General features: G+C 41.3%; 1 protein-coding gene and 1 long non-coding RNA gene across 2 annotated transcripts in view; one reads left to right on the forward strand and one right to left on the reverse strand.

Moving 5' to 3' along the window:
* FDX1 (ferredoxin 1) overlaps nt 1–22,705 on the forward strand; it is a 32,641-nt gene extending 9,936 nt beyond the window's left edge. The window contains exons 3-4 of the mRNA XM_032356826.1: nt 16,809–16,938; nt 21,423–22,705. Coding sequence (XP_032212717.1) covers nt 16,809–16,938; nt 21,423–21,537 — 245 coding nt within the window. The 3' untranslated portion in view covers nt 21,538–22,705. The remainder of the gene's footprint in view (nt 1–16,808; nt 16,939–21,422) is intronic.
* On the reverse strand, nt 17,730–21,200 carry LOC116598272. Its single transcript, XR_004289021.1, has 3 exons — nt 21,022–21,200; nt 18,974–19,085; nt 17,730–18,608 (listed from the first exon to the last, which is right to left on the reverse strand). It is a non-coding gene; the product is annotated as an uncharacterized LOC116598272 (long non-coding RNA).
* Nucleotides 22,706–27,283: the final 4,578 nt, after the last annotated feature.

A 27,283-nucleotide genomic window follows, 5' to 3' on the forward strand; every position in this document is an offset into this window, starting at 1 on the left:
TTGTGGCATTTTAACTTGGCCTTCCCTCATCCTCTCCCCACTCCTGCAGTCGCTTTAAGACTCCGCAGCTTCAGAACTACAGGAGCTGTGAAGCCCAGCAGCCTCGCAGCCGCCGGGCGGATGGGATTTGGATTCCTCGGGAAGTCCCATCTCCAGAACGCGGTCACGAGTCCTACAGCTTCCCGGGAAAGCTCCATCCCAGGGCATCGTTCTTTGGCCTGCCTCCGAGACTGCTCTGTGCAGGGAGCTCTGTCCCTGTGCCTTTAGTCTGAAACATCACCTACAGCTGTTTCACACACCAGCTGGGCAAGCGCGAGCCCGGCCAAATGTTTAGAAGGAAGATGTGGGGAACAAGGTGTCCATAGCGGGCTTTGAAATGCCCTGGGGATCTGGAAGGGCCATGCACACGTGCAGGACCCTGCTCGTGCCCAAGAAGGACGTGACAGCATCCTAGCCTCTCACCCTGGCTCCCCATCAGGTCCCGCACGGTGAGGGCTGAGACAGACGTGTAGGCTAGTTGAATGTCGAGGGAGTACACCACACACACACACCAAGCTTGTCGGCAAAGGGTAGAATACTAACTGGTCCAAGCTCTGAAGGACACCCTGCTCGGGCATCTGGCTGACCACTAAGCTAACTGAGCAGAGACCTCAGTGGCTGCACACAACCAGGAAGACAGACTTGAGAGAATTAGAACAGGAAAGTCACCAGGAGCAACAGCAAACCTGGGGCACAGGGTGGAGACCTTCATTTCCACAGTTGCTACATCGTGTTATCTCCAGTGTCCACTTTCAGTAAAAAAAGTTCAAGCACCAAAAGAAATGGGAGAGTGTGGCCCACACTCGAAGCTCCCCCCAAGGAGGCCGAGGCGATAGACTTACCGGACAAAGACGTTACACCAGCTGTTACAGAAGTTCAGAATGCTGAGGGAAACGACATGGAGGTTTTCTGGCATCTTCACATCAGAATGTGTGGAGGCCATTGCTGCTCTGAGTGGGGACACGTAAATGAAATGATGGACGTTCGTGCCCTTGAGAAAGCTGAACTTTTGAGAGCTCTGAGAAAGCTAATGTGGAGCCTGTGATCTATAAATTGATTTTTATAAATTTCTCCACAAATTTGATCATATGCACTAGGCCTATATACTGGGCTATTACTGCAGAGATACTTGTAACAGCAAAAGATTTGAAACAACCAAATGCCCATCAATAGAGGGCTGGTGTGTAAGTTATACAGTGGGATATTATATGGGATATTATATATTCTTTCTAAGAAAAGAAGTCTCTGGAAGGAGTCTTAAAACCAAATATCCGTGCTTATCTGTTGGTAGGAGGAAGATTTTAATTCTACAACTTTTTTTCTTTTTAGGATTTTATTTATTTACTTGAGAAAGAAAGGGAGTGAGTGAGAGAGAGAGAGAGAGAGTACTCACAAGCCAGGGGAAGGGGTAGAGGGAGAAGCAGGCTCCCCACTGAGCAGGGAGCCCAATGTGGGGCTCCATCCCAGCACCCCGAGATCATGACTTGAGCTGAAGGCAGATGCTTAACTCACTGAGCCATCTAGGTGTCCCTCATTCTACAACTTTTTATGCTTTCTGAGTTTTGGACAGTGTGAATGGGTTATGTGTCTTAAAAATGTCTGTAAGAAAAAACTTAGAGGAGACAACCTAAAGATCTAACAACAGGAACTCTGTAAGTCTGCAATGGCATTTCTAAAGTACAGTATGTGTCTGTTAGAAGTAGCATTTACAGTGTATAATCACATAGGTAGATGCTTATCAGTGGAAAACACAATGTTTTTAGTTGCTTTCGATTCTTCAGAATGCACTGCGGAAGGTCCTAGAGGATGTTCAGCCAGACAGTGTGGCTGTCGCTTCTGGATCTGATGGTGAGGTTCTCATCTTTATTCTACTTCTCTCTATTTTAACTGCTCCAAGTAAATGCAGTGATTTACTTTACTACCTGTGACTTGAGTAAGTCACTAGTGTTCCTGTGCCTCACTTTCATTAAAAATCAAATGAGGGCAATAATAGTATTCCCCTCATAGGACTTTCATAATGCTTAAGTCAATATTTTGTCTTCAGAATATTATGACATTAGGGAAGTGTTAAAAATATTTGCACTAGTCTATTTTATTATATAAAAATCTGTGTATGTGATGAGGATACCACATCAGGGCCATCAGGATGACTTCTGTCAGGAGAAGGGGAGAAGAACAGGTGTTGGCAGGGAGAAGGAGAAAGTGGGGGTCTGCTGCGGGGCTGCTGGGAACGCGGGACGGTGCAGCCGCTGTGGATGGCAGTTTGGCCGGTCCTCAGGGAAACAGAGTTACTGTGTGATCCAGCTGTGCTATTCTAGGGCATCCCCAGAAGAATTGCAAGCAGAGACTCAGATCCTGGTACACCAGTGTTCACAGTGGTCGAAAGATGGAAACAACTCACATGTCCACCAGCAGATGAGTGGATAAACAAAATGTGGTATATATGTGGACGGTCTGTTCTTTAGGCATAAGAAGTGCTGAAGTTCTGATATCAGCTGCAACAGGATGAGCCGTGAGAACATTGTGCTAAGTGCGTAAGCCGGACACAAAAGGACAAGTGCTCTGGGACTCCCCGTATGTGAGCTACCCAGAGGGGGCAAATTCAGAGAGGCAGGGGAGAAGAGAAGTTGCTGGAGACTAATGGGAGGAGAGAATCTGGGCTGAAGAATATCTTCTGGAAATAGCTGGTGGCGATGGTCGTACAACATAATGAAGTACTTAGTGCCACTGACCCGTATACTTAAACATGGCTAAGGATGGTAGATTTTTTATGTTATGTATATTTTACTACAATTAAAAAATTGGGGTAAGAAAGAAAATCTGTGTAAACACAAAAAATAACATTATTTTTTCTGATTAAAGAATCAGTGCATTTTCAATGTAGAAAATGTTGGAAAATTTAATAAGCATGTAAAATAGAAAATCCACCCATTATTCTAATCTCTGCAACCACTAATGACATTGCTATGCTTTTTAAAACCTGTATTATGGTTACATTTTTTGCAGACATGAATTAGATAAAATAAGAGCAATATGAAACTGTTGAGGTTTCGTACTCGACACAGTGTTTGAAATTGTGTGACTGTCTCCACATTTTTAAGATTCACTTAATTTGGGACACCGGGGTGGCTCAGTGGGTTAAAGCCTCTGCCTTTGGCTCAGGTCATGATCCCAGGGTCCTGGGATCGAGCCCCGCATCAGGCTCTCTGATCGGCAGGGAGCCTGCTTCCTCCTCTCTCTCTGCCTGCCTCTCTGCCTACTTGTGATCTCTGACTGTCAAATAAATAAATAAAATCTTAAATTAAAAAAAAAAAACATTCACTTAATTGTAAAACTGACAGTCGTGGTGAATTATAACCCGTCTCTATGCTAATGCCACGAGGGGCTGCCGCGTGAGCAGGTAAACAGAAGCGTTTCCTGATCTTTGACAGCAGCACTGAGACTTGGTACTGTTAGGCTGTTGGAAAAAAATGGAAATCAGAATATCCCGCGGCAGTGCTCACTAACTCACCAGGTGACGTGCTGGAATCCACCCCCAGGCTGGATACTGTGGGATGGAAGCTGAACGTGACCTAATGCCTAAGATGGTCAACAATCGCCCTGGCCTTCTGTGCCGTTAGTCGAGGAGTAAAGACTGTATAAGCCAAAGTGCTTGGAAAATAGGATTTTAAAAAGAAAAAATATTTTTAAGCTCAGAAAAATCTCTTGGAAATCAGGAGGTGTGAGAGCGGCGGGCGTGCTGCCGGGTGTGCCATGCGGCATCTGCAGCAGGTGTTGCTGGTTGGCCGAGTGACCGGCCCCCCTGCCCTGCCGCTTCTGGCCTTCATTTCTCTGAGAAAGTTAGTCTCGGCTGGAGTTTTGAGTTCTATGCCTCCCTTGCATAAAAGAAGATGATTGGTTCTAAACGTGTTGGGTTTCTCCTCATTGCATATTCTATGAGAGAATATCTGACATTAAGTGTTCTTTTGTAAACATTGTTCGAAAGTTTGGGGGCGCCTGGGTGGTGCCGTCTGTTGGGTGTCCAACTCATGGTTTTGGCTCAAGTCATGATCTCGGGGTCGTGGGATTGAGCCCCGCATCGGGCTTTGTACTCGTTGGAGAGTCTGCTTGGGATTATCTCCCTCCCTCTCCCTGCCCCTCCTGCATCTGTGCACACTCTCTCTCAAAAAAATAAGTAAATCTTAAAAAAATAAATATAATGCATATTTTTCTATTATATGGATATGCATGACTTCTCCATCTCTTTCTTTGGACATTTAGGTTGCTTCCGATTTTCAGCTATTCAAAATAAACTTAAGGTGAACATCCTCAGAAATACTTTTTTTTTTTTTTTTTTAAAGATTTTATTTATTTATTTGACAGACAGAGATCACAAGTAGGCAGAGAGGCAGGCAGAGAGAGAGGAGGAAGCAGGCTCCCCGCTGAGCAGAGAGCCCGATGCGGGACTCGATCCCAGGACCCTGAGATCATGACCTGAGCCGAAGGCAGCGGCTTAACCCACTGAGCCACCCAGGCGCCCCAGAAATACTTTTTATGTATATGTTTTATAATCTCACAATAAATTCTAGGGATAGAATTGCCTAGTAGAGTTTGTTTTATAAATGGCTCAAATTATTTGCCTGTTTTCTGATGAGATATTGTGTGTTTTCTTGGTTAGCAAAAGCTCTCTAAATGTGCCATTTGACAAAAAAAATCATAAAAATGAAAACTAAACATTTACTTAAATGAGTTTCAACCTCTGTTACTTGAAGCCACATCTTTTCTCAAAGCATTATAAATGTGTCATTTGCAGTAGATAATTTTCTTGAGTTGCTTTCCATTAATTCCTTCTTTTTTTTTTAAAGTTTTTTTTTTTTTAAGATTTTATTTATTTATTTGACAGAGAGAGATCACAAGTAGGCAGAGAGGCAGGCAGAGAGAGAGAGGAGGAAGCAGGCTCCCTGCTGAGCAGAGTGCCTGATGTGGGACTCGATCCCAACACCCTGAGATCATGACCTGAGCCGAAGGCAGCGGCTTAACCCACTGAGCCACCCAGGCGCCCCTTTTTTAAAGATTTTATTTATTTATTTGACAGAGAGAGATCACAGTAGGCAGAGAGGCTGGCAGAGAGAGAGGAAGGGAAGCAGGCCCCCTGCTGAGCAGAGAGCCCGATGTGGGACTCCATCCCAGGATCCTGAGATCATGACCTGAGCTGAAGGCAGCGGCTTAACCCACTGAGCCACCCAGATGCCCTCCATTAATTCCTTCTAAATCAAAGCAAGCATAAGTATTGTAAAGATAAGTAAAAACATAAGTATTTAAAAGATACCTCAAGGTGTCTTTTAAAATTTTGAAGATCTTTAAAAAAACAGGGAGGGGGGGCACCTGGGTGGCTCAGTGGGTCAAAGCCTCTGCCTTCGGCTTGGGTTGTGATCCCAGGGTCCTGGGATTGAGCACCGCATGGGGGGGGAGGGGGTCTCTGCTCAGCAGGGAGCCTGTTTCCTTCTCTCTCTGCCTGCCTCTCTGCCTACTTGTGATCTCTCTTTCTCTCAAATAAATAAATAAAATCTTTAAAAAAATTAAAAATTTGAAGATATATCATTATTATTGACCATGTATTGCAGTATGCTGATTTTCAAACTGCAGGTTGCAAGTATTAGTGGATCGTGAAACCAATTTAGTAGCTCCCAACAAGCATTTTAAGGAAATCAGAAAGAACAGAATATATAAAAACACAAGATCTTTTGCAAAGGTATATTATTTCATGAACTGTTTGTTGAGCTATTTTACAAAGTATATGTGTGCTGGGTCATGGTGTAGAATGAAGTTCACACTGAGTCACAATAAAAAACAAAATTGTTTTTGAAGGCCATTAGTTGGTTGGGTAAGAATAGAATCTTTGTGCATAGGTTTGATTCTCAGCTCTGCCAAGTAACCTGCTTTGTGACCCAGGGTGGTTAGGTATATAACCTCTTGTTTTACTGAGGGTAGAGTGGGAATAATGTTAGTATCTACCTCATGAGACTTCTGGGAAGATCAAATGAGCTAATCAAAGCAAGTGCTTAAAGTAAACATTAGCTACTGTAGTTAGCATGGTTATTAATACAGGTTCATTGTTCATTACAGAGCACTTCAAGAATACATTGAAAAAGGTTTCCCTGGATGCCTGGGTGGCTTGGTCGGTTAAGTGTCTGCCTTCAGCTCAGATCATGAGGGATCGAGCCCCAAATCGTGCTCCCTGCTCAACGGGGAGCCTGCTTCTCCCTCTACCCATTCTTCCACTGTGGTCCCTCTCTCTCAAATACATAAAATCTTAAAAAAAAAAGAAAAAGTTTCCCACCCTGCTGAGGTAACCACTGAAGAATCTTCCCCCTTGCTACTCTAGGAATATAGAAAATTTAATGCCACAGTCTTTAGTAGTTTGATGGGAATTCTGCATTCACTTATGTGGTCTCTGGAGAGAAACTTTAAAGATCCATGACCTGAACATGTCCAGAAATTTGGGCATGTAAATACAAACTTATGGTAAGCTAAGCCAGGTTCACTAAAGATAGAGTTAAGCCTAAGCCACTTTCTAGAATAAAGATGAAGGAAATGAGGTCAGGAAGTCTGGGGCAGCCATTTGGTTGATTCCTAACGTAGAATAAGGAGATTTTTTCAGTGTTGCCCTTGTAGTTCAACTCAGGGGAGGCTGACCAAGTACACAGTCCTTTTTACAGTTTCTCCCTGGGTGATTTCATCCCTTCTGTGACCCTAAATCCCATGTTGATGTCCATAAATTCTTGCATTTACGTTGTTAGCTCCCCCTCCACTGAGCCTGGAACTTACAGAGCCACCTTTCTACCTTACATCTCTTCTTGGAAATTGCACAGGCCTTTTAAAGTCAGCATACCTAAATAGCATTTGATTTTTTTTCTTCCCCACCGAAACTAGTTCTTCCTCAGGTCTCACCTGCCATCCGTGAGTATCACTCAGCTGTTTCAGCTGGAAACTGGAGAGTGTCTTTGGCTCTTCCTTCTCCCTTGCCCCCTGCCTCCGGTGTTGTCAGCAGCCGCTGTCCGCTGTGCCTCCAACATACGCCTGCCCGCCTCCCCGCGGTCACTGCTTGGGGCTGGCCGGCCGCTGCCCGCTGGGAACTGTGCGGACCTGCTCCTGCTCTTGAGCCCTGCACTTGGGGTGACCAGGCACGTCCCTGACGGCAAAGCATGAGTAACTTCCCGTGTCACGTAGGATACAAATCACATTCCTCACCCCAGCCTAGGAAGCCCCACTACCCTTCTTCCTTTCCCGAATTTCTCACCATTCTTTCTCTCACTGCAGCCACACTGGCCTTTTCTCAAGAGCTGACCTCACCCAGAAATTTTGCTTTGAGACATCATACACACTTTACATGTTTCTCTTGCCTGGGACACCCCCTCTCTCCTCTCTCCTGTACACGGGATTTTCATCTGCCTCGGCTCAGGTTTTACATCACTTCCTCAGTGATGCTCTGCGCAACCACCCAGGCCGAAGTCGGACTCCTCTCTCTGCCCTGAGCCCTTTATTCTCTGCCACAGCATCTTCTGTCTTTCATTGCATGTATCACAACTTGTTAAGTATCTGTTCCTTCATTTGCTTCCTCCTCAAAGCCTGTGATGGAGGATAAAATCATTCCTGTTTTATTCCTCACTGTATGAAGTAATGAGCATATATGAGTAAAAAGGAAAAAATGGTAAATTTTGGAAGTAACACACTTATAAACATGTGTATTTTCAACTTTTTTTTTTAATTCCAACTTTTATATTGATCTGTATTTCTTGGAGGATTGGTTTTCAGAGTATATTATAATATTTCGTCACTAGGGGGCAGCTATACCTCTCTGATCAAACGGACCTAGTTTATTACCTCAAACCTTGTTTTTTTTTTTTTTCCCCCTGCTATATCATCTATTTCCTTCATGTCTCTTTTGAGGGAAATTATTCAAATTGGGAGATCCTGATCATGTTCACATAAATCTATATGTATTCCTATCATGTTTTTTGATTCCCTGTTGTTATACTGCATTACTGGCTATGCCAGATCAAACTTTACTTTGGAAAATAAGATTTTATACTTACATGTTTTTATTTTAATATAATATTATATATATGTTTTTTAATATAATATTTTAAATATAATATATAATATCATATTTTTAATATATAATAGTACAGTTATCCTCTGGAAATTTTGGGGAAAGGGATTAGGTTGAGTGGGCAGTCTTTCTTGTTAGCATCATCTCTCCACAAAATAGTCTTCATTTAAGCTACATTTGTGCACACATGTACGCAAAATGATCTTTTTCCTATTGGCAAACAAATTACATGAAAAAAAAGGAACAATAGTCTGTAGATCTCTTTTTTCTGGGAGTTAATATTATGGCAAGAATTTTGTTAAATAAATAATCAAGCCAGGGGCACCTGGGTGACCCAGTCCGTTAAGTGTCTGACTCTTCGTTTCAGCTCAGGTCATGTTCTCAGGATTGTGGGATTGAGCCCTGTGTTGGGCTTCACGCTGGGCCTGGAGCCTGCTTAAGATTTTCTCCACACACACACACACACACCCACTTAAAACCAAACAAAACCCAAACTCAGTCTGGAGAAATTTTATTTATTACCAATCTTGAGATTAGCCAATAGCCATACTTACTTATTCTTAAGGTAATTTTGAAATTATGTGAACTTGAAATTTTGTAGATTAACTGTGTTAAGGGTCTTACTCTAGTAAAATCAGAATTACTGTGAAAACCGAAAGTTTGTCAAGAATCCCATAGTTTCCAGGAGCTAGGCTGTGTCAGCTGTTAATTTTACATTTGTTATTGTAGCTAAAGTGATGCCATCTTCAGTCACTATCATGTAGACTGCTGTTTGTAGAAATCAGAATGTTGGTGTGGTTTTGTTGACTATATATAGTGGTGATGTTTTAAATTCTAGTTATAATTTAATATTTTTTAAAGCCTATAACGGTTTCAACCAAGCATTCATTAAGTGCTAGTGCTGAAAAATGCATCTGAAAATCAGTTATTTTGGAATAGAATTTAGATGTGACAAAAAGGTATGACAAAAGCCAAAAATCTGTCATGATACGTATTACTATTAATTTAGGAGAACTCTTAATCCGTAGCCAGAGTGCCACCAAAATAAAAGCAGCACTGAAGTGTGCATACCTTGAAGTTCATGAAAATTGTTATATAACCAGGCAAGGATGACTGATAAAGTGCTGGTACCAGGGGCTAATACCAGTGTGGCTATAATGTGTCCCTAAGTCTGATTATCATCTATGATAATCATATTTTATGTATATTTATATATATATTTTAATATATCATATTTTCGATTATTTGAAAGGTGGACATAGTAATGTAAAAAGTTTTATTTGAAATGTTTGCTCACCTAAGTGTATTTTATTATTATTATTTTTAAAAATCTTATTTGGAGAGAGCACTTTTTTGGGAAAGTCTTTGTCTTTCTTTCATTTCTGAAGGACAGCTTTGTCAGAGTGTTTTGGTTGGAGTTTTTCCTGTCAGCATGTTGTATATGTCATCTTGGTGTCTCCTGGCCTCTATAGTTTCTTTTCTTTCTTTCTTTTTTTTTTTTTTTTAAGATTTTATCCATTTATTTGACACAGAGAAAGGGAGTGCACACAGCAGGCAGAACGGCGGGAGAGGGAGAGGGAGCAGGAGAAGCAGGCTCCCCACTGAGCAGAGAGCCCGACATGGGGCTCCATCCCAGGACCCTGGAATCATGACCTGAGCTAAAGGCAGACACTCAACTGACTGAGCCACAGGCACCCCACCTCTACGGTTTCTGCTGAGAAATCCACTCATAGCCTTATGGGGATTTCCTTGAAAATTACAAGCTTTTCTGTTGTTGCTTTTAAGATTCCTTCTTTGTCTTTGATTTTTGGCAGTTTTATTATATTGTTTCTTGAAAAAGATCTCTTGAAGTTGAGTTTGTTTGGGGACCTATGAGCTTCATGAAGTTTCATGTCCAACTCCACCAAATTTTGGAAGTTTCTCAGCCGTTACTTCTTAAAATAAGCTTTTTGCCATCTTTTCCCTCTCTTCTCCATTGGGGACCCCAGGAATTTGTGGATTGTTTGTTTTGATGTTCAAAACACCAGCAGATCACATAGGCTTTCTTACTCTTTTCCATTCTTTTTTTCTTTTTTCCCCCTGGATAGTTTCAAAGGTCCTATCTTCTAATCTGCGGTCTTTCTTCTGCCTGGGCCATTGTGTCGTGGATGGTCCTGTCGCATTTTCCATTTCCATTTCTTTCACTGTGCTCTTCAGCTCCAGAATTCCTGTTTGGTTCTCTTTTATGATTTCTGGCTCTTTGTTATACTTACCCATGTTCATGCGTCATTTTCCCGATTTCACTGATGGTCTTTCTATGTTTCTTTGTAGCTCATTTAATTTCCTTGAAACAGTTATTAGGAATTCTTTATCAGGTAAATAGCAGACGTTCTTGTCTTTTGGGTCAGTTACTTGAAGATTAGTGTTCTCTTGGTGGCATTGTGTTTCCTTGATTTTTCATGTTCCTCAAAGTCTTGCGGTGTTGTCTTCACATCTGCAGTGGCAGTCACCTCCTCTAGTCTTCGTGGACCGACTTTGGGAAGGAAATTTTTGTCAGCCCTGCTAGGGATTCTCAGGCTTTGGGGAGCCTTCAGTTGATTTACCTGCACGCTTGCTTCCTCCTGTGGCACAGTCATAAACTTCTGTGCCTTCTCTGGATTCTGCAGAGCCAGCTTGTGTGCTCACAACTTCCCTTTTCCAAGGGCGGCCTGTCCCAGGCCCGCAGATGCAGGCTGGCTTCATGCACATGCTTCCTGGTCATCTGCACAAGCTCACTCTTGATGCCCTTGGGAGTGTGCTTGGGGAATTGGCCACAGGGTCAGAAGGAAGATGTGTGGGTGAGACGTGTGGACTGCTTGAGGTATCTATGCATGAGCTGGGTAGATCTGGGGATGAGGCATCCCCAGTGCTCAGTGGGCCTCCTGCTAGAGCACATGTCATAGTTAGTAAGAGTCACATCCCTCTGATACATTCCGAGCCCTGACTGCTGACGTCCTTGCCACGTGCTGCCCTCCAGTGTTCAGCTCAAACTCAGCACGCTGGATGAGGCGAGGGAAGCAGGCCTGTTTGGCAGCATCTTCTTGAAACAACTCCTCATCCTTGGGCTGCACTGGAGTGTCAGCCCCACCTGGATCCCACAGCTCCCACAGAGGCACTTTGTGGACAGTGCCAAGTTGTTGTTGTGGAGGGTGGGGTGTGACCGAGGCCCATCTTTGTTGTCCATTTTGCTGCACTCAGTCCCTCACCACAGTTAATTTTAAAAACATTTTCATTATTTCAAATGGAAAGTCTATCTATACCCTTTAGCTATGACTCCCCAAACCCCCATTTCCGGTCCCTTAAACTATCACATCTTTTTCTATCTATAGATTTGCCTATTCTGGATACTACATGTAAGTGGAATCAGAAGTTGTCTTTTGTAACTGACTTTTTCTTTTTTCTTTTTCTTTTTATTTATTTATTTATTTTTTGGTAACTGACTTTTTCTGATTAGTATCCTATTTTTAAGGTTCATCTCTGTGGTAGCATATATCAGTACTTCATTCCTTTTTAGGGCCAAATAATACTCATATTCCATTTTATGGATATTCTACTTTTTGTTTACACTTTCATCCCTTGAGGGATATTTGGATTGTTTCCAGTTTGTAGCTATGGCCAAGGTATGAAAGCAATTAATGAAGAGAGGATGTTCTTTTCTTTTCTTTCTTTTTTTTTTTTTTTTTTTTTTTTAAAGATTTTATTTATTTGACAGAGAGAGCATAAGCAGGGGGAGTGGCAGGAAGAAAACACACTGGTGGGTAACTCACATGCTCAAGTAACCAACTGTCTTTCATGGTAGCTGCCACAGAGAGGAGAGTTGGCGAAGGGGCTATGGACACCTGTCTGTCCACCTGTCCTCGCCCACGTCCATTCCCTGGAGAGATGGTGGTTGCGAACCTCTGCAGTGGGTTACGGGAAGCTGCTAAAGGATTTTGAGCAGGAAGGTGATGCAGCATGTCTTATTTTGGACCGATCTCACTGGTGGCTTTGTGAAGGAGGGATTTGAGATGGGGACGACAGAAGCAGAAACCATGGGATTTCACCAGGGGGAGGGTAAGAAGATGGAAGAAAGAGAGAGCCGAGGAGAGATCCCGTCCTAGAAAGGGAGTGAAAATAAGAATGTTTCAAATGGTAGAGAGCGCGCCAGAAAGGTGCAATGTGAGAAAAGCCCAGGGAAGAGGAGGGTGCGTACATATGGTCTCAGTCATCTTGGAAAGGAGAGAAAAGTTCATATACCCAGTAAATCCCTCTGGAAAAATTGGGACATTCCTTTTTGCACCACCTGGTCAAATGAAACGAAGAGTCACCAGCCATGTTCCAGCTCTTTATACATACACTTTCAACTCTTTTCCCTAGGAAACTTGAATTCTTTTAACCTTCTCTTAAAGATTTTATTTTCATTCTCTAGTATAATTTTCATTGCCCTCTCGGGAAACTTGCCAATTGTTTCCACATCTTGCTTAAGTTGCCAGACTCAAAGCTGAAGAGGATTCTAACAAGCATTTGACAAACGTTGAGTATATGCAGAAGATTAAACTTTAGGTTCCTGCAAGCTAAGTTCCTATTATACATTCTAGTCCCATATTTACTCTTTACGTCAATGCACTATATTCGTGATCACCCCCTATTTTACAGTCCCTTCCAAACTTTGTCTGTCAACAGGTGTGCTTTTCTTATTCCTTGGACTGGGAGGAAATCAAATATAACAGACACTCTTAGAGGCAGAATGAAATCAACTCAGCCTGTTTAAAACGGCTAACATTGTACTGAACAGAATGGTCATATTGTGCTCTAAGTGTCACTTTTGAAAAAAAAATTCTGCATCTACAATTCACAAGACCTCATGAATCACGATTAGAAGAAACAATCCTATAAGACCCCCAAGATAATAAGACAATCTGAGGAGGTTTTTTTTTTTTTTTTTTTAAGATTTAAAAATCTGTCCTATTTAAAAAAAACAGGAAGACTTACAGAAACTAGTGAAGATGTGTCTCTGAAAAAAGTACTTCATAGGAAAATACACATCTTTTTAAAAAGAGCCTAGAACTGTGAGAACAACAAGAGGCTATTTCAGAAAAGTTACTCCTTTCTTTTGTTCTTTTCTCAGCTCATAAAAAAAATATTTCATGATGGCTGTTTCTTCCAATTTAGTAGGTTCTTGGTCTTGTAGTTAAAGGTAGCCCCCCAACTAGTAAGCACCTGACTTTTGCCTTTTTGGGAAACACCTGTATGAATTTTAACACAGTATAAGTTTGTGTAACCACCACCACAATCACCATACAGAACAGTTTCATCACCCCCAAAATTCCTTTGGGCTGCTCCTTTGGGGTCACACCCTCACCCATCCCTAACCCTTGGTAACCACTGGTGCAGTCTCCATCCTATAGTTTAGTCTTTTCAGAATGTTGTCTAAATATAAACTTACAGTACGTAACCTTTGAGACTGGCTTCTCTCACTCAGTATAATGCCCGAGATTCATCCAAGTGGTCTCGTGCCCATAATTCATTCCTGCTTACTGCTGACAAGCATCCTGTTGTATGGACGTAGCATAGTTTGTTTCTAGTACGCATATCGTGGTATTGTGTTGTGGTTTTCACCAGCGTTTTCTCCAAAAATTGAAGATGTTGAATATCTGGGGATTTTTTCGGGGGGAGGGATCACCATCATTTTTTCCAAAGTCATCTGGGAGAATGGCCTAATTTTTCTCTTGTACTACTCGAAGAAAGCTCTGAATGGCCCAGAGTTGTGCATATGTACACGTTCAAGTCCAGCTGCCCTTGAATATATTTTTATGTGCTTATTTGTCATCTCTGTATTCTCTTTGGTGAAGTATCTGTTCATATCTATTACCTGTTTTTTAATTGGGTTGTTTGCTTTTTCTTCTAGCATGAGTTTTGAGAGTTCCTTACATATTAGGGATCCTAGTCCTTTACTGGACATGTATCCCACTCTGTAGCTTGTCTTTTCATTCTCTTGACCATGTCATCAGCAGAGTACAAGTTTTTAATTTTAATGAATTTTAATGTATATGTTTTTTTCTTTTAAAGATTATGCTTTTGAACTTGAGATACAGATATAAAGATCTATCTATATCTCTCCTGCCCCCATTTAAGTAAAATATACCCATTTACATTTTGTATGAAATGTTCCAAATTTACACAAAAATAGAAAAGTCAATTACTTGCTCAAATAACCAATTTGTGTTTGTGTGTGTGTGTGTGTGTGTGTGTGTTTATATTGAGAGAGAGAGAGCATGCACGCGCATGTGGAGAGGAGGGGCAGAGGGAAAGAGAAACTCAAACAGACTCCATGCAGAGCATGGAGCCCGGCACAGGGCTTGATCCCACAACCCTGAGATCCTGACCTGAGCTGAAACCAAGAGTTGGATGCCCAGCCGACTAAGCCACCCAGGCACCCCTGTGTTTATGTTTATTAGATTATATATACTTGGTATTTAAGTAAGGTGACTTAGGTTATGGAGTCACAGGAACTAGTTATCTTCAACATTGGGAAACTTACTTGAAGCCGTGACTCATCTCTAACTAGCAATATGATCTTTAGTCTATTCATTTAACTTCTTGGGTTTAATTCCTATTGTATTTAAAGAGGAAGTTGAGTTATTTAAGATTCCTTATAACTTCCATAATAGTATTAATACATAACAATATTAATACAAGATTAATAATAATAACAGTAACAGTGTACTTACCTGTATGTCATGGTTGCAAGGACGTATATTAAGTAAACACTCACATGTAATTCTTGCAACTGCCATGTGAGGCTGGTAGGGTCACTCCTGAGGGAACTGAAGTGTGGCAGGTAAAGTAGCTCAAGGTGATGCAGGGGTGCAAGCCTGAGAGCCTGGCTCCAGAGCCCGCCTGGGACTCCCGGGCTTCACTGTGTGGTCTCCTCCTACTCAGTCCTGTTACTGCTTTAAATCAGATTTAGTAGAAATGAACATTTAAGGAAGTCTCTCTTTTCCTTCTTGATTTTTTTTTTTTTTGATAATAAAGTGTGAATGACAAATGTTTAAATTATGAGGGAACAACTCTTGTTAAAATTATTAAGTCATTCAAGGGAAAATAAAGCAGGTTACGTGTTACTGATAATAGTTACATGTTTTATGTATTGTTTATTGACCAAAGAGAATCTAAATCAAACTGAACTTACTCCTAGGACCCTATAATCTTTACGGTTGTGTAAAGGCTTTAAAATTATTTAAAAAACAAGCAAGAATAATATTTTCAGGTGGATTTTAACCAGAACATGCTCCTGCATGGTTCCGTTTCATCACATCCTCCTTTGGACTCCCCATTTTTGGAAGATAAGCTCGGCCAGACTGGGGTGGGATTTAGAGCTGTTAGTATGTGAGACAGACTTGAAGTAGCTAAGCTTGGAGAGGGAAGAGCAGTCTCGAATATATGGAAAGCTGTTGTTTAGCAGAAAGATTTAGTAAATAAACTGTTCATGAAATTCTCACAGAGAGTAGAAAAGTGGGTGCCAGGAGTTGGAGAAGTAGGGAGAGGTTGGTGAAGGGACACAGACTTGCAGCTGTATGTGAATAAGGTGTGAGGGGTTCACGTGTAACGTGGTGACTGTAACTGATGTATAATGTGTCATAGAACTGACATTTGCTAAGATCATAGAACTGAACTGTTCTCACCAGAAAAAAAAAAGTGATAACTATATGAGGAGATGGGTGTATTAATGACTTAGGTGGGGGGAATCCTTCCATGTTGTGTACTTGGAGCTGATCCTGCGATGCACACTTCCGTAGCTTAAGTTTGGTCAGTTATGCTTCAACATAGCTAAGGCGAGAAAAGAAGGCCGGGACTGTGTGGGCTCGACCTGGGTCAGTGGCAGAAGTTACCGCGTGACCGACCTGCTTATGCAGCGTAGCTTTGCTGGGAGGCCATCCTGCAGACGCTAGGGAACCCGTGGGACAGGGATGCTGCGGAGCAGAGCCAGTCATGGTTTCCTTGGATTGCCTGACTCTTCAGTTCCCTTTCACAGTGCCTGGCATATAAGAGGCACTCAGAAACTAACTGTCAAATTCATGACTTAAAATAAAACAGGATGGGAGAAATAGTCTTATCTCATTATTTTAAAACCAACATGATTCTTAAAATGACTTACTTGATTCTATCTTGGTTTTAAAGAGTGATCGAGAGGGAGGAATATTTAATTTGATTTAGACGTGGGTTTACTTGCTTTCTCATTCCTCTCATATAGTATAAGGCTTCATAAATTTGTGTTGAGTTCTCCAGAATAAAGGTAAATAACTTCGATAGCTATTATATAAATTACTATGTAAATTTAAAAATGCACACGTTGTTGTATGTGTGCATGTCTGAGTTTATTAATTTGTAAGCTCTTTGATATTAGGATTGTGGATTTTTGTGTTTCCCCTCACAGCACTTAGCCCAGAACCTTTTTGAAAGCGTATGTGAAAGATTTCAAATTGTGTGTGTGCGCACCTGGGTCGGAGGGGATGGGAAAGGGAAAGGGTTGTCTCTAAATCTCATTATTATTCAGAAATAAGATCCTATCATTTCTGTATGCTAATGCTGATTCTAAAATTTAGACATAATCAGTTCAAGCTAGATCTGAATTGTGTGTAATGTAGGGGAGTGTGTTCAATGTCTGTTGCTTTCTTAGGTGCATGTGAGGGAACCCTGGCTTGCTCGACCTGTCACCTCATCTTTGAAGAGCACATATTTGAGAAGCTAGAAGCAGTCACGGATGAGGAAAATGACATGCTCGATCTGGCCTACGGACTAACAGATAGGTAAGAGTATAGGACTACTTCAGCCGTACTAATCATCTGGGAAGTTAAAGTTTTTAGTAGTTTGTATCTATCTGAGATCAGACGCACACATGTAATAGTGATCTCCAGGCACAGATAGATAACGGCCACAAACTCTGAATATCGAATATGTGACATTTCTTTTTGTTCTCACTCTTACAATTTTCACCTTTATGAAACTTTCCTTTCTGCTAAAGTAAAAAAAAAAAAAAAATCCATTCAAGGTATAGGAGGTATAAGTTCTAGATCCTAATAAATCTTCTTTCATCTATTTTTATGCCAGGGATTAATATTTATCACAACTTAATGAGTTGGGATTCAATTTAATGCTTTTTATGGTGTTCCTGAAGGACAGATTTGATAATTGGATGAAATTATCATGGGAAGTTTAACCTACTTGAAAGAACAGAAGTTTTAAAGAAACAATATATAATGGTAACTATATTAAAAAGAATAGTTCTGTTTCTAAGTGTATCTTAATACACTTAGATTTAATTAGAACTTGTTCTTGATATTAACAATAGGTAGAATTCCTCTTTAAAGTAGTCAGATTTATAGTAATAAGTGATACTGAGTGATGCTTGGTTTTCAGAAATTACCTAGCCTTTGAGTTGGAGTTAGAGGAGCTAGCTAGTTACGTTATTGTTTCAGGGGGGCAAGATCATAAGGGATTACTCAATTAAGGTGGCCTTTGGTTTTAACTATAATTTGGTGACCCTCATGAAAAATCACTGTTTAAGAAATTAAAAATAATAGTAATAATAATAGCCATAAATTGTATATATTATATAACCGTAATTTTGTTAAATCCTTAATGTCAACCATATTATTTAATCCTCACAAAAATGTTTAGGTCACTGGTATTTATTTAGAGGTGACGAATCCCTTTATTCCCTTTGGTGGTTCATTTCCCTGCTGGTGGCAGTGAGACTGATTCCCAGCAGGAGAAGCCGGGAAGACAGGGTCTCTTCAGAGCAAAGTGTCCGGTAGCTGCCCCATCCCCATCCCCCTTCACATCTTTAGGTGCCATCTTCTCTGTCGACCCCTGTTTTTGCTGGGGAGTAGCGCACAGAAGGCACACAGTGACTGTTGGGGGGAAAGAGAACAATGCTTCTCACAGGTAGCAGTTATAAGACACTGGGGCACCTCCGGAATGAAAATAATTTTGCTCACAGCCAGTAACCACATGTAAACAATTTCTGGGGTACCACATGTTCCAAAACAAACAAGGGAATTCTTTCGGGTCCTGTATGTATTTTAAAGTTAAGTGCTGTGTAAATGTCTTTATTTCTTAAGATAAAACGCCGTTGTTTTAATGTTTATTATAGAGTCTTCTTCACTGTGATCACTGCTGGACTGGTGATACATGGGCTCATAGAGCACTTACTGTAATGGTTACCGGTCGCTTTTTTCCTGTATCTCCAGGGCCTGATTCACCATAGGGCATCACTCAACTAGTTGTGGAATTAATGGTCGATAGAAAGAGAAATTCAGGAATTACCTGTGGGTCCATATTTGGTGATAGTCATTGCTTGGTGCCACCGATTTCCAGGGGTAGTGGACACAGAGGCCTCAGTGTCTGTAGTTGGAAGATGAGGATAATAATAGTACCTGCCACACTGGGTTGTTGTGTGATGCTCTTAGAACAGTGTCTGGTGGAGAAAGCAGTCATTAGATAGTTTTTAGCATTGTAATTGTAAAAATATCAATTTATGTGCTGGGTACTTACTATCATGCCTAGGTACTTGACAATGATTTTTCTGACCTCCAGGGTTAGGCAGTATCATCACCATTTTGTAGGCAGGAAAATAAGGTGTAATTTTACGAGATTTGCTTAAGGCTGTGCGCACATCTAGAGAATGACAGAGCCTTGATTTGCATCAGTTATATTGGGCCCCAAAGTTGTTGATCTTATACTTCTTTGAACTGAAGACCAACCCTTAGGAGTAAAGTAAACACACCCTCTAGTGTATTTCCACTGTCACGTATATATGGCAAAGGGGACTGGAGAACATACCGTCAAGGTTTTGTGCAGTGTCAGAATTTTGTGGAACTTTGGGTGAAATCAAGGCCACTGTGCAGTTGGTCTCCTGGTCTGGAGGTATAGACATTTTGTCCACTGGGTAGACCTAGAGCAAGAAGGTAGAGGAGAGAGGGGAGAAAACAGCCGCAGGCACCATTGCCTTGTCTTCATGGAGCCACCGTCCCTGGGTCCCCATAACACACTTCTGTCCTTTTACTGCGCTTCCCGTAAGCTGCCCCTTTTCACTGACAGCTGTTTCCATCTCTGTCTTGCTTACTAAATTAAAAGTGCCTTGGAGACTAGCATTATCTTGTCTGTATGTGAACACTGGGAATAACCAGCAGTCTCTCTAGGACTCACCACAGTCAGACGAATTGGTCTGCATTGGCTTGACACATTTTCTGCCCTGCAGACAGAGCTCAGAGCATAATTGAGTACGGTCAAGGCTATTTGTAATCAGCAAATATGAATTATTGGCAGAAGGGGATTATTTCTATCAGAAGTCAGTATTTCCTCTGGTTAAACTTACTCCCTTGCTCAGAAACTTCCCAGTGGTCCCTTATTGCTCACTAGTTAAAGCCTAAACTCTTGGTGTTCAAAGCTCTCTGTGGCCTGGTGGCTGTTTTAGCCCATCACCCTCCCTGCATAGTAGCCAAGCCAGGCTGCAAACCCATATGGCCTCAAATATGCCTTGAATCCCTTTACCTTTGCCTCAAATGACTTTATCTTTTATTAAGTATTACCTCCTCCCCATCCTTCAAAGCCCATTCTAAGTGCCATCTCTTCTGGCCAGAAGTAAGTGCTTTCTTCTTTCTTCTCAGACCTGGCTTTCTCTCTCTGTGGCATCGGTCACGATCTCACATGTTAATTATCTGGAAATGTGTCTCATCTCTTCTGTTTGATTGAAAGTTCACTATTTCATACTGACACTGGTAGTTGAGTCCCAGAGCAGTTCTGTGAGGACCCTGCTTATTCTTCATCTTTAGGATTAGGTTAGGAGACTAATGTCTGGCATTAGGAAACGGGCCATGTGCCGTGCTGGATTCTGGACCCCTGCCTGGTCGGCTCTAACCCGATGCTGCCTCCTTACAGCCCCCGGCACGTCAGCGTGTTCAGTGAGGGACGTGAGGTGCTCTTCCTTGCACACCCACGGACATTCAGTGCTGTGCCTTTAGATGCTCAGGAAGTGCTGGATGGATACAGGAATGAGACCAAGACCTGCATGCCGAATTCCATCACAGTGTAGATGGTTTGACTGGATCACTAATACGTTGTTTTTATGTGCCTCACAGAGAAAAACACTGCTGATTAAAATACCGGTATAAAGTTATCACTTGACATTTTGTGCATATTAAAAGAGCTATTTATACTTATTTAGACATATATTTGTAGGTCACTGTTTAAAAAAGTAAAATATAAATAAAATTGGTAGTAATTCTGAAGAAAAAAAAAGGAAAATGGAATTATATTCTTCCAGTGACAAATATTTGCTTTACTAATGCCAAATTTATGTCCTCCTATGTATGTTTCTTAACTTTCATAGTCTCTTTGGACTTATTTTGAATGGTAGTTAAGCTCACACCTGTAGTATGAACACCCTTCCCACAACTCAGTTGAAAAGACGCCCATCAAACAGTGTCACTGAGCCCACAGCTCTGATGTGACTGCCGCCTCCCAGTGCAGCTGTGATTGTAAGATGCTGTTGATTTTAAGACGCATGTCCGGGACGCCTGGGTGGCTCAGTTGGTTAAGCAGCTGCCTTCGGCTCAGGTCATGATCCCAGGGTCCTGGGATCGAGTCCCACATCTGGCTCCTTGCTCCGCAGGGAGCCTGCTTCTCCCTCTGCCTCTGCCTGCCTCTCTGTCTGCCTGTGCTCGCTCTCTCCCCTTCTCTCTCTGATAAATAAATAAAATCTTTAAAAAAAAAAAGACGCATGTCCATTTCAGAGATATTAAAAATGTGGCAAAAAATGCATCTGATAATTGATGACTTAAGTCTATGTATTTATTTCAAATTTGTTTTAAAGGTTTTAAAAAGGGTACCTTTCTTTTGTCGTCCGTATGGTTTCAAGGACGGTGGTGGTGGGGGGAATTGATGAATCGTTCTCTTGGTGTTGCTCAAACCTCTGTTCTCTTTCCCACTGTCGTGCCTTCTGATATTTTCATTGCTTGTCAGCCCTTTCAGTGAAACACAGTAGTTGTAGGAGATGCTAGAAACTGAAGATGAACATGCTTTGGCACACTGTGCTTTTTGTTCCGTCTCACGCTTGTATTTCGTGTAGCCTCTAGTTTTGAAAGGGTTGGGTATGTCTTTCGATGTAATGGAGATTTCAAAGGTAAGTAAATCCCCCACTGCTTTGGGTAGGAAAATGTCCGGTCGACTGCATTGCCTTATGAATAGTAACACACTTGGTCCTAAACCATAACTTCTCCCTCTTATGCAGATCTCGATTGGGCTGCCAAATCTATTTGACAAAGGCTATGGACAATATGACAGTTCGAGTACCTGACGCTGTGGCCGATGCCAGACAAGCTGTGGATGCGAGCAAGAACTCCTAAGCCAGAAAGAATTGGAATATTTTCACAAAATTTTACCTATTTTTATAATTATTATTTCTTAATGTAATTACATGAGAACATGGGTGAAGGGGTTTGTTATTATGATTAGCTTTACCACTTTAATTGACCTTACATAACTGTTGCATTTTGTAGTTCTGAAAGTATGCAACTGTTATTTTGGTTCACTTACAAAAAGCAAATCAAATATTAGAAAATAGTTAGTATTATAGAACCTTACATATTTTACCTTATGTTTGTCTAACAACTCTAGCAAGATATTTTCACCTTAATCTTATTCCTAATTACATGTAAGATTGGTTTAAAAAAGGTATTATTTTTCCCTTTTAGATGTGGGTGAAGGCAGAGATCAAAAATGGCTTGTCTAGAGCCATAGGACAAATGAGAAAATACGTACTAGAACTCGTATCTTCTTACTACACGTTTCGTGTTCAGACTGAAACTAGAGAAATTAGGAGTATCTTATCAACAGCAATAATTAAATGAACAAAACTAATCGCTCAGTAAACCGCTTAATTTCAAAGACTATCGCTGCCTCTCAATAAAGATTTCAGAATTGTGATCCAGTGAAAGTGTCTGGACTTCCTCACAGCTGGGGCCTGGTTTCCGAGAGCCAGCACCCTGCGGGGCTGCTCAGGGGCCAGGCAGAAGCTGCATCCTGTCTGTGACTAGTTCTGGAAGTCACACAGCACCACTTCTGCCTCTCTTCTCATGAGCAGTGAGGCACTGAGTCTGGCCCCTCGTTTGAAGAGAGTGTGTCAGAGAACTTGCAGACGTGGTTTAAAGCCACCACAGTAACCATTACTTTGAGGTTAGCTTCTGGCACGTTACTGCCTGAGAAGACTGGCCTTCTGATTTTGCTCTTACATTGATTTTGAAAGATTCTTCTGTATTCTTTATTATGATGGTTCATTGGTTTTCTTCTCTAACTCCCAATAGTTTTCTTCCTGACAGTTGGTTAAAATCAGAGAGAATAATGGTGGGTTCCCTTTCAATGCTGTGTAATTTTAGTTAACATTTCTCTGCATTTTGCCATCAAGAAAGGCAGCTTCCTTTGGCATAATAGTATGTATAATTGTTGGTTACATGCTAACACTTAATATTGTATTTCGTTTTCACAAATAAAACCAACCTGTAATTACATATGTAATTCAGAGCTACTGAATTAGTTTTCCACGTGAATGATTCGAAGAATTTTGAAAACCTTTTGCCTAATTTTCACTGTGAAAATACTGTCTAATTTTTGTCTTAAAAGACAACTTTCTTATTTTCTTAATGACTATTTTAATATTATGGTGATCTGTGTAGTTTCTATCCTAGTCATTTAGCATTTATCAGAATAATTACATTTCGCTTAAAAAATTGTTTTCTTAGGGGGGACTTAGATTCATTATATGTTTTCTCATCTTTTTCTTCTTGTTTTACAATTCTTTTAATTGCTTTTCCTGCTCCTAAACTCCCTGAAGTTTTGTGGCAAACCACATTTTGGATCAGAATTTGTTAGGTGGATTTATTTATAGGCTAACTTACCACTCTATAAAAACTAGAAATAATGTGTTTTATGCACATTCTAAAAATAGTACATGAAACTTTATTCTAAGTATAAACTGTTCAAAGGTATTCAAACATTATACACAAACTTTGATTCCTATTAGAGAAATATTTAAGAATAGAAATATGATCTTGGTTAAGCAACAACAGGATTCCTTTCATGTGTCAACACATCGCATGATATCAAGTTGTTTTTATCAGATTTTCTTTTGTTTATAAGTTTCTAGAAACTTAAAAATTAGAAAACCAGCTGGCAGGAGGAAGACATGATCACTTGCAGACACAGAGTGGTTATTACAGAACAGAAACGGGGTTAAAAGACCATTTAAATCTACCAGAGGCCATTGAGAAGTGGAGTGGATGGGAAAGGTCTCTGTAGTGAGACGCGTTACTCCTGCGGAAACTTAGTAAGAAATCATCTAATCATTGTCCTCATTCCTCTTTTCCTTTGACTCTCATCTGCCCATCTTACCACCTGGATGTAGGATTTGTCATTTACTTTTTAGACATGGTTTGATGTTAAAAAATTAAGCAGAGCCTTCACGCCTTTCTGCTTCCCTCTGTCTATGAGCCGCTGCTGAAACCATGACCCCTCAGCGTGGTTCACCCAGTAGTCTTTACCCTCCCTCACCTGCCCGAGGCGAGGCCTCAGACTGCCCTTTACAGCATTTCCTGCATTTGGCATTACGTAGCCTTATTACATGCAGCACTTACTACATTTGTCCCCTGATAAGACAAAGCTTTTTCAGAATAAGGACTGGGTTGTGTTCATCTTGGTAACTGCGGTTCTATGGTGGTATTTGCCCCATAGTAGGTATATCATAAATACTTGAGTTAAACAAAACCTGGTCTTCTAAGGAGTGTCTTGCTCTGTGGCAGTCTCCCGTTACGGATGAGACCACATGAGCTCAATATGGGCCCGTGTCCCAAGCCTGCCTCTTAACTCCAACTTGAACAGAAATCAGGACACACTGGTTTTCCTGAGAGATCAGATAATTTCCACTGTATGAAGAAGGATTGTTCAACTCATCATCTTTTTTAAACATACCTTGAATGAAAAAGCTTTTGAATGGGCTAAAGTCAGGTCTCTCTGCTGGTCTTGGATCTTGTAGGTAGGTAGTTCTTGAAATACAAGTGCTGAGATCCTGTAGGCGGTACATGGTCTCCGGCCCCTTGAGTCACGTGACACCATCATGACGAAGCCTCCAGATGGGCGCTTCTCCATCTGGGGAGTGTCTGCCATCATGTATTTCGCAAAGCCTCAGTGATTTCCCATCAGCGTCAGGCTTTCCGTTGGTCCTAATGAGGATTCCTTAAGACAGTGAAAAGGGATAGTTAGTTCACAGACTATTTTCCCAAACCAAGCAAACCAAAGACTGAGGAAAATTGAGAAACACATTCTTCTTAATATTTTTATTTTAATGTCCTATCTTTAATAGAGTCTTAACTTGGATTCTTGACTGAACTCCAAAGACTGAGTGTGCCTCAAAGAGATAGCAAGGTAGCTCTCCTTTGCCGTGAGGGAAAAGCATGGGGTTTATTGTTTGAAGACCTGGGGACTGTTTAAAAAAACCTATCTAAACCTTGAAAATAAAGCAAAAAGATTACTACTGCAGCTCACTTTAAAGTGGTACTTGGAGGATGTCTTACTGGGCACCAAGGATCACCTGATGCTCTGAGACAGGGGCATTAGCAGACTGTCCTGTAGGTCAAATCCAGCCCACCTGCTTTAGGTCACTCAGCCTTACTGGCGCGCGCGGCCCAGCTCATCTCTTACTTACTGCCGCGGGCTGCTTTCATCTGATAGTAGCAGAGTTGAGCAGTTATGACAGAGACAGGTGACTTACAACACCTAAAATACTTGTTGTCTGACCTTACACAGAAAAAGTTTGCTGACCCTGGCTCCAGGGAAGATAACTTTGACTTAGTACTTACTCGCGATTAGGACCCAGTCCCTCTAAAGTTAGACTATTTTTTTTAAAAGGTTTATTTGTTTGAGAGAGAAAGAGAGTGCCCACGTGCACACAAGCAGGGGGAGGGGCAAACAGAGAGGGAGAGAAGCAGGGAGCCATCCAAGGGCTCTGAGATCATGACCTGAGCCAAAATCGAGAGTCAGACTCTAAACGACTGAGCCCCGTGGTGCCCCATCTGAAGTTAGATGTTAATTACCTTAGAGAAGATTGTTAAGTTGCAAAGGTTTTTTTGTTTTGTTTTGTTTTTTGGTAGAAAAGTAACTGAGAGTTATGGTGTTTTGCCTTGTAGGGTCTCATCCTGTCCTCCGGCTGCCTGGGCAGTCTCCTCCAGCACTCTTTCCCGCTGCGTGTATGTGTGTGTGTTTGCTTTTCAGGTCCTTCTTTGATCCAGCTTTGTCATTCTGCTGGTCCCCTCATTAATGAGTTAAATAAATCTTTGATATGTGCTCACCGTGTATTTGTATGAGAATCCTTTATAATTCATAGGATATGATACAATTTTATTACAAAATTATATAATACCAAGACCTCTTGAGGCCTGTCTGTTCCCCCTCACGTGTGTGCCATCTTGAGGCTGTCGAGCCTCTGGTTACACAGCTGGTAGTAGAGCTAATTACGCCCAGTACCTCAGCTGAGCTACTCTCTTGTCCATGTAATGAGATCCACTGGACAATGTTGTGTAGTTACTTAAATTAAAAGATGATGCATGTAAACATTTTTAACTATAAAGCGCTGTGTGGAGTGTCACATAAAGTGTTAGTAAAACTGTGATTGTTGATGATCACTTCTCGACAAAATCGTGACTGTGGGTAATGAACCAGAGGTGGAATTCTTATTACGTAGGAATGGCAGGCTGGGGCTCGATTCTTTGACTTACCCATTTAGAAGTTATTTTTAAGAAGTAGATGTATACAGGGAGTAATCTTAAGCCTAACTACCCATCCGATGAATGCACTCAAATGAAAGTGCTTTATTATAATCGTTTACATTAGAGAAACAGTCCATGGCTAAGTCCTTGAGAAGTAGCGACAAGTTGAAAATTTCTAGCCTGCAATAACTACAAAAGGAAGCAGATAACAATACAGCTATGAATGTGGGCTGGAGATAACTCAATGCCTCTTTATTGAAAGAAAAAAACAAAGAGCAGTTCTCACAAAAGTAAAAGAAGGAAAGTACCTGTCGCTGAAAATGGAAATATAAATTGTTTACTTTTTAGAGCAACATCATTTCTTTCAAACCACACAACTCCTTGTAATACTCCAAAACACCCTGCCACATGGAAACCTGTTCTGAATGGGAGAATAGCACTCTATATCAGCTTACCTGTCTCCTACTAAATTGAGATTTAATATATTTTATTAATCAAGCTCAGAAAAATTTTTTTTACTTATTTCTTGGTAGCCCAATCTGACTTTTTCCAAGTATGGTCATTGGCTGTATTTTGCATGAGAGAGAAACCATTTCTTCAGCATGAGAGAGAACACTTTGAAGAAAGTTTTAATAATCCCATAAGGGTTCCATTTAACATAATTCTGCTCTGGGGAAGTAGCATCCTCGGGCTACTCGGTTTTGAGCTGTGTCCTGTACAACCAAGTGAAAGGATTCTTGTGTATACAGGAATTTCAACTGATGTAGTTTACCTAAGATCAGATTTGAATTACAAAATCAAAAGTGACAGCTCCTCCCTCTTATTAAAATCCAATCTCTTTTATTCATGTTATATTCCAAATGCCTTGAGGCGTATCTGGCACATAATAGGTGGTCAGTCAATATTAGTTGAATTTTTTTTTTTAAAGATTTTATTTATTTTTCAGAGACAGAGGGAGAGAGCGCGAGCGAGCACAGGCAGACAGAGAGGCAGGCAGAGGCAGAGGGAGAAGCAGGCTCCCCGCGGAGCAAGGAGCCCGACGTGGGACTCGATCCCAGGACCCTGGGATCATGACCTGAGCCGAAGGCAGCTGCTTAACCAACTGAGCCACCCAGTCGTCCCTAGTTGAATTTTTTTAATGACTCTCCTACAAAAAGGCTTTCTGCCTTGCCCACCACTGTTTCCCCGAAAGGTTTCTGGGATAAAATAGCGGGGGCTCCTGAGAGGAGAAAATCCCGGGGTTAGAGCTTTGGATTAATAAGCGTAATTATGTTAAATGAGACACTAAACTAAATAAAGCAAAGCAGATAGATAGGTTCTATACCATCGACAGCTT

Source organism: Mustela erminea, chromosome 9 (genome assembly GCF_009829155.1).
Source record: "Mustela erminea isolate mMusErm1 chromosome 9, mMusErm1.Pri, whole genome shotgun sequence".
Classification (NCBI taxonomy): Eukaryota; Metazoa; Chordata; class Mammalia; order Carnivora; family Mustelidae; genus Mustela; species Mustela erminea.